At 37.1% G+C, this 14,264-nt stretch overlaps 1 protein-coding gene across 3 annotated transcripts in view; it reads right to left on the bottom strand.

Annotated features, from left to right (window-relative positions):
* The window catches only part of flncb (filamin C, gamma b (actin binding protein 280)), a 132,754-nt gene extending 120,357 nt beyond the window's left edge, over positions 1 to 12,397 (bottom strand). For all 3 annotated transcript variants that reach the window (XM_066667997.1, XM_066667996.1, XM_066667998.1), the window contains exon 1: positions 11,891 to 12,397. In XM_066667997.1, the coding sequence (XP_066524094.1) occupies positions 11,891 to 12,293 (403 nt within the window). In that variant the 5' untranslated portion in view covers positions 12,294 to 12,397. The remainder of the gene's footprint in view (positions 1 to 11,890) is intronic.
* Between the last annotated feature and the right edge of the window lie 1,867 nt (positions 12,398 to 14,264).

The raw sequence follows: 14,264 nt of genomic DNA, 5'->3' as shown, positions 1-14,264 counted from the left end.
AGATTAATGTCCAAGGCTTGCTTGACTTTGAAAGAAAATATGTTTTAGATAAAAATGCTTTTGTTTAATTAGGGGCCAGTACTGAAAATATTATTGGTGCCCCCTAACATCTGCCACCTCCCCTTGCTTGTGACAGTTAAACGAGACAGTTACTACCACATTCAGTAGTTTTGAGAGGTTCACAATGAGATTACGTTTGTCCTGTGTTGGTATCCGTACTCTACATGTAAGGATTAAAATGGCGGTAGATTTTCCCCTCAGAGAAAAGGAAGCTAACCGCTAAGCTAACTTTTACACTGAGGGAAATATCTGTCGCGAAATGGAAATGTGTTGTGTTCTACATGCAGTTTTGCACACAAAGAATTACAACACTGTTAGAGATACTTAAATATTGTTCAGATATGTGATTTCATGCAAGACTGATGTTTAAATGCTCTACTAAGTCTTGAGCTTACGTTATTGTTTTGGCAAAGAGACACAGCAGAATTGGACCATATATGGCAGTGGCCGGAATTAGGGGACGGAGTTAGGGAAAAGACTCATATAGCTTTTCAAACCGTTGGAATCTACTGTTATTCTACTTTATCCATTTAAATCACACAAACCAATTTTATTATTCAACCAATTACAATTTTCATATTCAAACATTTATTTCCACCTTAAATGGGTTTGTTTAAGAGTCTTATTTGCTTTGTTCTGTAGCGAAGCTAAATATAGTGATAGGATTTATAAACAAAACTCATTTTGAAACACTTTTTATTTCCAATTTTATGCATTTAAAACACGACCAAGTGTACATCATGTTACTAAAACATCTACCTACTAGTGAAACGCTTATATTTGCTGTGTACTAGCGATACTAAGCTTGATTTCTCCGTTCCACCTTAAATAAGTGAATATGCAATAATTTTAAAACACAATTTTTTAAATATTATTATATACTACCCTTTAATTTGTTTGAAACACACACACACCACAGAGAAACAAACTCATTTCTTTAAAACAAATAATGGTGTTTACACTTTTCAATCATGTTGTTGTTCATCTTCTTAGTATAAAACACACAAAACACAGTCCTAACACCTTTCAAACATCGCTATTACTCACTTTCCATAAAACACACAACCTATGGCATTCACTGCTTTTAATCTATACATAGGTGGCTATACTTCTATATTTTTTCAGAAATGGTTTGCTGTTACCTGTTCAGGAGGAAATTATTCAGCTCTGGCTCTGTTCTGTAATGTTGCTGCTTGTAAAGTGCCTCCACTTTTCAAACACAAGGTCAATACTTTAACAGAGTTTTAACACAATTTTAGCCAAACTGTCTTGTCTCTACCAACCCGGTCTCACATTGTGATATATTTGAATAAGGGTGAGTGCATTTCATGACATAATCACATATATTTTATTCAAAATCATGCAATAATTTGTATTCCGGCGGCACGGTGGAGCAGCAGGTAGGTGTCGCAGTCACACAGCTCCAGGGACCTGGAGGTTGTGGGTTCGATTCCCGCTCCGGGTGACTGTCTGTGAGGAGTGTGGTCTGTTCTCCCCGTGTCCGCGTGGGTTTCTTCCGGTTTCCTCCCACAGTCCAAAAACACACGTTGGTAGGTGGATTGGCGACGCAAAAGTGTCCGTAGGTGTGAGTGTGTGAGTTAAAGTGTGTGTGTCTGTGATGCCCTGTGAAGGACTGGCGCCCCCTCCAGGGTGTATTCCCGCCTTGCGCCCAATGATTCCAGGTAGGCTCTGGACCCACCGCGACCCTGAACTGGATAAGCGGTTACAGATAATGAATAAATGAATGAATTTGTATTCCTCATTGTAGACAGCAGTGCCTGCCATTGAATGATCATTGTCTGAATGTTTCCTGAAAATAAAATAAATTAGGCTAATTTATTATTTGCTAACATACCAAAGCTAATAAATGCTAGAAAAAAGTATTTTTTTTTATTATTCTTCCTTTGACCAGAGAAAGATCAGAATGCTGAGAGTTAACAAAGAAATCAATGTTCTTGTTAGAGTTGGATATCAATAATAGGCATTTCTTAGTTGAAGGAGTATAATGAAATACCCCACTTTTTTCTTGGACCATCAACCTATGATATGCATATCACATCACACCTTTTTCTGTTATATTAGTGCTGTCAAAAAATGTGACTTTGTCACATTTCTCTGTTAATCATTACTATAGACCATGAACAGGATAAAGCCATTACAGCAAATGAATGAAACTAATGAAAAAAAAAAAAAAAAACAATAAGAATGAATTATTGGTTTATTGCAAGCAGCGCAAGTTTTGTAAAGTTTTCAAATAAACCTAATTTGTAATTGGGCATGTATAAGTTAGATTGAAACTCTAGGGATTCTCTTTCCAACACCTGACAATATTCTCTGTTGAGTTCACAATTTCACCAACTTCAGAATTTCACCATGTCCATCCTACAGAAAGATGGACACAATGTTCTGGTACATGTTCTTTTGTTTGAAAAGTACATTCCTGTAGGATAAATTTGCTTTGGCATTTTAACAAATAGTTCATTAGTCAGGTTAAATTAAATACATTTTTTTAGAAAAGTACAGTGATCCCTCGTTTTTCAAGGGGGATGCGTTCCAAGACCACCTGCGAAAAACAAGTAGAGGAAAGATATTTTTTTTTATGTATTTAACGAGTATTTGAACTTTTAAAACCCTCCCTGTTACTGTTAACACCAGTTTCTTTAATAGAGTCATTCCTAAGCTGTGATTTAGCGTAAGTAAATTTCACTCGGATGTGGACGTGAACAATACATGTACTGTACGTAAGAAACACTTGTAAATTATATATTTTGTCACCTACAGGCCTTGTCTAATACATGTAAATAATAATAAAAAAAATACTTTTAATTTACACACCATATGAAAATGATATTTTTAGGCGATATAACGGCCATAAGCCCCCTTGAAAAAACAGAGAAGTAGCAAATCCGCGAAAGATAGTAGAGGGATTACTGTGTTCAGAATATGATATTTAATGGTTGTCTAAAATAGGGAAATCTCTGATAAAAGGATTTGGATATTCATTTCCCATAAAAGAATACTCATGATTTTGTCACGTAAAATGTCAAAACTTTGTGACTATGTCCCATTAATGAGATTATATCACAAATAACATGAGACTATCTCTTCAGTTTATGGCAAGTTTTTCAGTTAATCAGCCAATAATACAAAATGGCTGGTCCCTTTTGTCTTTCAGAACCCAGCATTCATTTATTATCTATCTCTTCTGACCACAACAAAGTATTTTACTGTCTTTTGGAACATATGAGATCAGCTGTGGCTCATGGAACTTTGCAGCATTCCTGCATAGAACTGATATATGGCTTGCTCCTTGTCTAATAATTTATCTGAAAGACTACAAAGAGAATCAACAATTCAAATTATTGTATGCAATTTTACATAAAATCCTCACACACAATCATATATCGTTTAGTGTGGCACTTGTGTCTGAACAGGTGGGATATGTGATGTCCATTTAAGGTCATAAATAACCAACAGTCTCTAAAGCTGCAACACATGTTCCTGTCCAACCTGTGACAACTGTGGACAAGATGGTTAATACATATATTGTCATCACCCTCCTCTCCATATACACACACACACACACACACACACACACACACAAACACACAGCTGACAGCTTGTAGCATTCTGCAGATACATAAACAATGAGCTCAAAAGGACTGAGAGAGCAGCTGAATACATTTCAGGAGCATTATATAAACCAGCTGGTGCTCCTACTTGTTTTTATTAACTCCTGTTGAAATCAGGAGAAGCTATTTAAGCCAGGAGATTTTTCCTCACACACTGAGGTCAGTCACCTCAGTCTTATAAACTGAAAAGCAAAGGTGGCAAAAGTAAAACTGCAAGCAAAACCCTCACCAGGATATTATTATTATATATGTAATATGCATATGGCACTCCTACACATTGTTTAAGTAAGCTCAATTTACTGATATGTAATAAGGCAATAATACAGTGATTCTGTGAAGGACAGGTGCCCCCTCCAGTGATTCCGGGTAGGCTCTGGATTCACCGTGACCCTGAACTGGATAAGCATTTACATATAATGAATGAATGAATTAATTAATGATTTCACTGAATCAACGATACACATAACAGTAATCTTTAAAATATACAGAAATCATTTAAGTCAGTGATTGTGTAAAATGTAAAGGCTAAATTAGTAACCACCATAGCTTTCTGAAGTGAGCAGATCTCAATAGTAATCCCTTAAAAACAATATTTTACATAAATAATCAATCTGTTCTGCTGAAGTTTCATTCTGTATGTATTTACCTCAGACCAGAGTCGTTTAACACCGTGGGAGATTAACTACAGATAAAAGGGTTCATTTAAAAATAAACACTACATTTTCCTAGAGTTTAATAAACTGTGCATTGCTCCTTAAAAAATAAAGCATTCAAGCTCATTTTCCTTAATATTTGTATCATATATTCTGAAAACCAGATAACACAGATATTCTGTGTTAACTACTCTTTGACTAAGTAAAAACAAACAAACAAACAAACAAAAAAACAACAGCAAATAAGCCCCACTAATAAATTAACAGTTTGCAATTACTGCAGACAATACAAATCAATAAACCAAGTGTGCGCTTTCTAGTCAAACCCAAAACTACACACATCACACCTTCCCCATTTGTGCTTTATGACTACGTCTCTGTTACAGAATTTAATTAAAAGGCAGTGTGGCTGAATCTCAATTACTCAAGTACTATTCTTTTTATTGTAATGAAAATAATGCCCACTTTCAAATTAAGTACATTGTGACTTTGAGGGAGTTTTTCTGTGGTCAGTAGAGAGGACCGACACTCCCTTCTTCCAGTCAGCTGTTACCACAGCTGCTCGACATAAACAACTGATAGAGTCAGAGTTGCATGCACATGCGCACACCACACACACACACATACCCCCTTACTAATGCAGTTTCCACTGCACAAACTGAAATATATCAAATATAATACACTCTCCAGTTTATACAATATACAAACTTATTCAGAGCTACAAAGCAGTAAACTTGAAGATGAGCATGTTTTCTGAAGAATTATTTTCACTAAATATAATAAAAAACCAACACAATTTAAAAAATAACTGACTACACTGACAAAAACAAGTGAATGTTTAAAGTGGGATTTTTACTTGCCTCAAGGATCCACTTAAAAAGTGCAAATAAGTTAGGTTCTGCTATGGATTTAGAGACAATATTGAATACAGCAAATTTAAATCTTTAAAAACACACAGGATTATTACAGCTGTTGCACACAAATTCTCTGAAAACACTCTTGGCTCAGAGCCTGGGAAATACATTAAACATGTCATCTAGCATATGCCCTTAAAAATCTTGTTCTCTCAAGGTTCACTAGATGATCTGGAGCTGCACAAAAACATGCTTTTTTGATGAAGAATTGCATCAGTAAATGATCAATGTCAATTACGTGACAATATTACACTGAAACTAAAAATTGTTGGACTGTATAAACAGAGGATAAGTAAATCCAGCTGTAGTACTTGCATGATCTCACTGGGGGACACTTCATGCAGCACACAATTCTGAGTCATGATAACCAAAAAAGTAGGCCTGAGTACATCTACCACACAGCCTGACAGGCTAGGTAAGATGAGATATGTTCCAGGCTGTAAGTCCCGCTCCCTACTCCCAACACACACACACACACCAAGGCCAGGCCAAGTTTCTGCATTTTGCTTTTTTTAGGTACCAAGGACCTCCTGGAACTGGACTGTAACTCATTCACTCACTCACACACATGCTCACTCATTCATGGTTAGGAATGGCTAATTATAGCACAGATACACTATTTCTCACATAATCATTCATTGTTAGGGCCTGCTCCTTTTTTTACATAATATACACAAATGGACTACTTGGCCAAATGTTTCTGAACACCTGCTTCCAATATTTCTTCAGAAATAGGTCTTTCTTTGGAATTTATTCCTCTTTTCTGAAGTAACAAATTTTACCAGGATGCTTTACACTTCTGATTGCATTTAGCTACAATAAAATTAATGAGGCCAGAAATTGATTGTGTATGATTATTCCTGGATCACAAACACCATTCCAACCCATCCTATTCATGACTTTGAAAACACACTTCCAACAGGAAAATGTTAGAGGGCTTAAGCACATGTGCAGCTGTTTAAGCATCCAGTATAATTTGATGTTTTCCCAGGGAGATTATACAAGATGTGTGAATGTGTATATCCACAATGAGTACACCTTAAAGGAACTCACAATGAGAAAAATACAAAAACAAAACAGAAAGACATATGGACAAATGCAAACATCATGAAGGGACAGCTTATGACAGGTGTCTACTGTACAATCTTTTGTGCACATACTGTATCAAATAAAGTTTTGTTTTTAAATAACTGTTCTGGGTTTAGGGTTTTTGTCCATTACCAAAGTATAATTCAATTTGTCTATGTGACACATCGTCAAACTCAATTTGAAATTTGAGTTTTTACTAATTTACTAAAATTTACTAATAAAGTCTATGTCTATGGTAGATATTCATCAAAAAAGGTTCCAAAAGTAACTTGTTAATCCACAGTCTCACTATTCTTGCTATGATATTTCTGTGAGCCCATTGCTAAGAAGATTTCCTTCATCCTGTTCAGCTTGTGATATAATCTTATGAGGCAGTACACATCTGAAGAAGTAGATGTTTTTAACCAATGTTTTGCTTGAACGCATGAAAATCTCTGTAATTCTGCATTCATTTTCCCATGTCTACAAATCATGGACATTCAATCGATAAGCCCAGGCAATATGCACAGTTACATCACTTAATTTCTATATGACTTTTCTGTAGCTTTACCACATTTGCTCAGGCCTTTGTCAGGAATGAAAATGTCAAATAACGACAGATTTTTATCTCTAATATAATGTAATGTGCAATTATTTGTCATTGTACAATGTACAACGAAATATGTCTTCCACATTTAAACCCTCTGTGGCAGTAACACACATACACTAGTGCACTAGGAGCTGTGAACACACACCCCGAGTGGCAGGCAGCCATCCCCAGCATTTGGGGGTTCAGTGCCTTGCTTCAAATAAAATTTACTGACAGTTTATTAACAATACTTCATCATTAACAATACTGTCAGCAAAACAAAATATTTATGCTTTGTGACATAACATTACATACATATTATTGATAAATTACATATATTGTGACATATTATTGATCCACAATAAAAAATACAAAGGAGGAGCAACATCAGTGTTCATGGTTAACCATAAAGACCACAGTCCACAGACAAACTGTCTCGCTAAGCAGAAAGGGACGATGAAAGGATTCAGAATCTCTGATCATTACTGCTTCTGCTAATGCTACATTTAAACATATGCATACACACCTGTGTGACAAATACACAAAGGTTCAACAGTGTAAAAGTAAGATATGCTCCATGAACAAATCTATTTAAAACAGCAATAAACAGAGAATAGAAAATACAGAAAAGATAAAAAAAAATGTGTGATTAGGGGCTGAGTGTGTGTGTGTGTGTTTGTGTGTGTGAGGGTTGTTCGCTTCACTGTGCTCTAACATTCCAATGAACTGACTAGCTGCTGACACATGGTAACATTTAGGAATACTCTTCTATAAGAACAAAAGAAAGAAGCATGAAGAGAGGTTAAGAGAGTGTGTGTATGTGCTTACTAAGATGATGTGAAAAAATGTTTACTTACAAAATTAACAAAACATGCTAATTGACTATCAAACCTATACTGACTTACCCCTTATTCACAATGTTTGATAGCCCCCAGTCAACTGCCATGTTTTGTTCATTTTCTAAGTAAACAAAAGTACACATCTTCCTAAGACATCACATATGTGAACATTTTAGTACACACTTAATACTTCTGTACTTAACATAAGATGATGTGGAAATGTCAAACTAAAACATGGCCTGTGCAATATATATATATATATATTTCCAATATGCTAAACATTGCTAATTCAGATTTCTAGGTATGCTAAATGCTGCAATAAATGGACAGAAAATGGCATGTTTAATTTGATGCAGAAGCTGAGATAAATTATTTACATTTTCAATTACTTTCATTCCAAGCTTGTTAGCTAATGTAGTGCAGGCTCAAAACATCTGAATACTGAAGCATTTCTTTGGATTTTTTTTTTTATCTTGTGGATTTGCAGGGCGTATGACACATGTAAAATCAATCACTGATCAACACTGGAGTGTATTTATTCTTCCTAAACTATAAAAAAGTCTTCAAAATATTATTGATTTTAGTGGTAAATTTGAAAAAAGTTATTGAAGCTATAAAATAATGCTATGATTACGCATGATACTTTTTCTTAAAAGGGGACAAATTAAATATATTAACAGTTAAAACGTGTGCTGTTCTATATTATTATCCAGCAACATTTCTTAAAGCACTAAAATGTTCTTATTATTGCCATGATCATATTGCTTCCTCCAAAAATTCTACGTTACATTAGAAACATTTGATTCAGTAAAATAAAGTTGTTTATATACTGGTATAAAGGAGCATTGAAACTTTATTCTCTACTCCGTTCTGTGGAGTTGCTCATTCAGTACCTTTGGAATGAGCTGAAATAGTTTGTGTAAATCAGAAATAATAAACCAACATCAGTACTTTTTTAAGGTTTCATTGCTGAATGCCATCAAAGCCTGACTTAAATTTCCCCGACATATATAGTATAAGTTTATAGAACAGTATAGCTAACAACAAAATTACTGCAGCAAATGACAAACTAACTTTTAACTTTGATTTTAATTCCAGAAGAAATTATGGATGAATAGATGTTATGTCCTCTTAAAGGAAAAAAGAAGAATGAATTTTCATTTTGAATTCACATTCAAAAAAGAAAGTAATGATACCATTGATGCCTAGAATTTCCTGAAAACCATGGCTACTCCTCTCTTCTGTTCTCAGAACTCCCCTTTCCCTCTTTTCACCCTACCCCCTACACTCCCCATCTCAGAATCTATTTCCAGCACCTGCTGGTGGATGGAAGCCAGGGTCCAGCTGTCTATGCATCAATCATCCACTTAGAAAAGCTTTACAGCCGACCTACTACATACTACACCAAAACCACTATTACAAAATGGATTATTCAAGCTCTAAAATCTGTTTGTCTGAGCCATGTTTGAAACCATAATGATAATACACACGATTCTAAAGTTTAAGGTTGATTGTGCTTTTAAGAGAATAATCAGTGGTGGGCATATGGCTCTGAAACATATTTTATGACATTGCATTTTAGTTGTGTTTTATAAAAACACAACTGAAAGTGGGGAGGGGGGGCATGACAACACTGTATTTATACAGTGTTTTACAGTGTGCACAGCTCTATAATAATAAAAATCTTATGATTAAGGTTGAAATAGAAATACTTTATAATTACTTAATTTCTTGCATATAATACTCTCCTTCAATATTTCCTCCACACCCTATGAATTTCTGAAAATAACATGTTTTGACACAACAGAAAAAAATCTAATATGGGATGTTGTGTATAATCACATGCAAAATTTTGGAACACATCTGGTACAATGCCTTTTCAAAGTGAAAATAAGAACACTTCGTCTTCAGTGAACAAACTTAAACCTGGCATTTATCTTCTAAGTTTAAAGCCAGATGTGTTGGGTAATCCAGGGGAGCCGTGTTTCCTGTAACAGCAGTGGGCCAACTTCCATGTAACATGGCCACTTTCATTTTGCACCATGTAGGTGTTTGTGTGTATGCAGTTGGTGGGGGGGAGGGAGGGTGGTCCAGGAGGTTTTCCTGCTCTCCTGTCACTCAACACCCTGAGCCATGGAAAGGAATCCATGGGTGTCCTTCTGGAAAGATCCGTCTTATCGCTGGTAGCAGCCGGAATGGACACATGCTGCTCTCACATGGGTGTCACTGTCTGAGTCTGCTGACCAATTTCCCCCTTCTGCTCTCACTGTGACCACCTCAAACACACATCTGTTCTCAATTTAAAGTAACTTCCCCTCCTGAGTCCCCACCAGTCTTCTCTGGCCATCTCTTCTCATCATACACATTTTTCTAACTTTGTTACAGTTTGTCCAGTCTCTCACTGATATAATTTAAATAGCAGGACACAGTACAAAGAAAATTATGTATATATTAATAAATTGCATAATTGCATGATTCAATGCTTTACATTTGTGAGGTATTTGCACTAGCAATGATGTGTCAAGTTTTCTCCCTAATACCGCAAACTAGCACATTCATTCAGTGGCAAAAATCAGTGTGTGCATAATTAATTAAATGGGTTATTCCAAGCCAGCAATATACGTAGTTGAAGAGATACAGTACATTATATCACATCCTCAGGTGTTTCTGTGCTGCTGTTTCTGGGCAGGCAGTGCTGTAGTAAATATGCCTGTACATCATTTAAATTAGTATGGCACACTAACAACATCAACAATGTGTCAATAATGTACAACAAACTTTATAGCCACAAACTACGAGAAAATGTAGCACATTTAATGCTGGCTGTGACAGAAAGGTGTCATTACACAGCTTCACAATTTGATTGAACAACACGAGCTAGTCTTCACTCCTTACACATATCAATGAGCCTTGTGATACCTATGACACAGTTGTGTGTTCACCAGTTGTCCTTCGTTAGACATATTTTTGTAGGTACTAAAAACTGTATCCTGTGAAATCCCCAAAAGACATGGCCCCTCAAATTTGTTCAGATACTAACACTTGCCCATTTTTCCTTTTTCCTAAAATCAATTTCAAGACCTGACTGTTCACATTCTGCCCAATATATTTCACCCTGTGTGAAGTGCCAATCTAGTGAAATAATCAGTGCTGTTCATTTCACCCGTCAGTGGCTTTGACCTTGGTGGCTGCTTGGTGTAAAACTGAAGTTAAGGACCAAGTTAAGGACAAAAAATATTGAGGTTGTGCAACAAACAAGCAAGAACATTGAAATGACAGTGGCATTGTTTGTAACAAGTGCATCAGTGTAGCAGTGTTTCTTTGGTTCTTGCATACATCAGTGTTACTCCAAGGAAGTTAACTGACCAAAAGTCTCCAGTCAAGAGGAACTGATTGAGAGATGACTGGCTAGAGGAAAACAAACACAAATTTTACATGACAGTAAATGGTCTTTTAGTGCTGGGTCCACTTAATTAAAACAAATTTGTATCTTAAGAAGTCCACAACATAAATCAGGAACCAAACTTATACTGTACGTGACAGGTGAACAATTGAACAGTCTCTCAGACATTAGTTTAACTGTATTCTTCCTTAGAAAATAACCCACATTCAATAATACCAAGTAACAATAACCTTACACATATAAATCCTATAGGCTGATATCCAGTAAAAGGTTTTGATTATATGAGGATCTGCCACTGTTGTCATACCTTTTGCTGTCTTTGTGATAGCATCCTCAATTTGTACCATATCCTATATTAAGTTTAGCTTTCTATGTTCTATTGATTTTGGATGCTCCATTTAATCTCCAGAACTTATAGTATATTACTTTATTTTGCCCCGTTCTATAACGAAAGCTTACACATATTCATCTCTCTTTCTGGAGAAGAGTATTGTACCTTTAGGGAACACAATTGGGCTTTAAAACCACTGTTTAACTTTTAGAGGTACACTTAGACTGTTTGTACTTTTTGTGACAATAATATACCTCTACAGTTTCTTTTCTCTGACAGTTTACAGGCAAGAGATTGTCTGCCAGCAAAGTGTTTCAAAGTATCCCCCTGCTGTTAAGTGGAATCAGTGCCAATTCTCTCAACTCTTTTGCAGGAAAAGCTCCTCCTTACAGATCACTCACCGATGGAGACCAGCTTGATGTGCTCCCTTTCTAGAAATTCCAGCGCCACGGAGACATTTTCCAGCTTCATTTGTCTGAAGTTGGGCCGAGCGTGGTATTTTCTGTACATTTTCTTCTGGCTCAGCACCTCCAGGAGACCAATGAGCTTAAGCCCGTCGCTGAGGTCCCTCTGCAGGTCTCCGATCTTCTTGTTGATGCATTTGAGATGCTCGTTGCACCACCTGGTGAAGGTGTTCTGCTGGATCTTCTTCCAGGGCGCGTCCTCCGCCAGGTCCTTCTCGGTGGCGGGCATCTCCTCGTCTGCCTCGGCGCAGTCCTCCGAGCTCTGATAGTAAAGCGCGGCCTGCTGCTGCGGCGGCAGAGGCTGGGAATGAGGCTCGTAGTACGCGTTGTTGCTCATCATGTTTTCGCCTTTTCGCGCGCCCCCTTTATATACGAGAATCGGCGAGGCGCGCGCGCGCGTGTGTTTGTGTGTGTGTGTGTAAAACTTTGTCGAGAGGCGGTGGGCTGTACCAAGCGCGAGATAAAAAATAAAAAATTCTAATGTTGAAAGCCGACGCGCTGTCTCCTTACCACGGGGGGGGGGGAGTTTAAAGACAGAAAAAAACGGCGAGGTTGTTCCTTTTTATGACTTCTTGGTGGAAAACGCCGCATTAGAAACAGCGCCGAATGAGAAAGGCAATTAATAGAAAGAATCCCAAGCCAAATCTTCGCGACAAATATCTGGAAGGCCTCTTTATGTCCCAAATACTGACTATGGGATTACACCAAGACGCGAACTCTGAAGTAAAGTTTTGAAGGCACTGAAACGAGAGAAAACAGAGCGAAGAAAAGAACGACGGTGGCGCTGGAGTGAAGTTGGCTCCACCAGCAACTCTTGAATGGTTTAAATAAAGGAATCGGTCAGGCAGGGCTTTAAAAAAACACCAAAGACCCTCGGACTCACGTAAGACCAGATGACTTCATAGTATGCCGCTGTCATCATGACCATATACAAATGTGGGATGGGTAACTTTGTGACTGTGTGTCTGATCTGATCTCGATAAGGACACATACTCAGTGCCTGATTGGACGAGGCGAAAGCGGGGGCGGGATTGGCAGCGACCCCCAATTACACTGATGTGTATTTTTAGGACTCCTAAAAACTACCGGGGGGGGGTGGGTTCTGATAGTTTCCAACCATCTGAGCAGCATCGCTAGTGAATACAAACTGCTGTGTATAATTTTGGGGACTACCTTAGTTAAGATGACTTCGTTAAATAAAATTGTTAAGGCTTTCATATTTATATGCCTGTACATTACAGCAGCACCATGCTAAATATACCATAGACGGAGAAGTTGTGTACAACTTTTTTCTACTTGAACTTTTCTTACAATGATTGCAATGAATTTTAAGTATTTGTAGGTTATGATATTTTCTCTGTGAATGATATAATAATAGGGTAGAGAAATTATTAAGGCCAATGAAATGGAAATTTGAAATTCTAAGACACAAATATACATCATTAAAACAGAAAAAAAAAATGTTGTATAAAGTGAAATAATTGTGTGTGTGTTTGGGGGGGTGGGGTGCAGAAGAGCTAAAAAAAGTGTGCAAAAAATGTTTCCCAGAACATGAAATATATATATAATCAAATGTGTAAAGCAAGGCAAAATCTTCCATAATTTAAATTCATTTATGGGGATATTATGCAAAAATATGAGCAATTAAATATTGATTGTGTAAGTAATACAAAAAATAGGTATTTATAATCATATATCTTGCTTTTCCCTGGAACCAGGTACTTTTTTAGTGTCTGCCTGCTTATGGTTTCAATCAGTCAAGTGACACGTAAACCACGCCGAGCACTGATTGGCCTTAGAGACCTGTCAATCTGAGCAGTGTGATGTTATTGGATTTGTGTTAGTCATGGTTTGTCCATAAGAAACACCCTGTTCGAACATAAGGTTGCTCATAATTGGACTTGTTACCATCTTGGGCCAAAGGTCAATGACCAACCTTGTAGTCATGTCTTCGGATCTGAGGCCATATATTTTGGAGGCTGAGCTGTGAACTGATCATGATCTGGTGGGTTCAGCATTATCTGAAACATGTTCTTTTATTCCTGAGTCATGTCACAATGTGCTCCAAAGCTTCCGGTGTCAAGAGAGTTCTGCAGCTTCCTCCAAAACTTAGGTCCCAGTGCTAGTGTGCCCTCATAGTAGTAGCAAAAAAACAAGGAAAGTAAGAAGATTCTGAAGAAATGTGTGTCCCAGAGGCAGCTGCGGCTTTGTGCTAAGGAAAGTTTGACATGACAGACATTGCCCTTTGTCTACTAGTTCACTCCAAGAAAATCCCTTCAGTTCTCTTGTCCCCGAGCCCACCACCACGATG

Source organism: Hoplias malabaricus, chromosome 4, assembly GCF_029633855.1.
Source record: "Hoplias malabaricus isolate fHopMal1 chromosome 4, fHopMal1.hap1, whole genome shotgun sequence".
Classification (NCBI taxonomy): Eukaryota; Metazoa; Chordata; class Actinopteri; order Characiformes; family Erythrinidae; genus Hoplias; species Hoplias malabaricus.
This window is presented reverse-complemented; position numbering and strand designations above follow the sequence as displayed.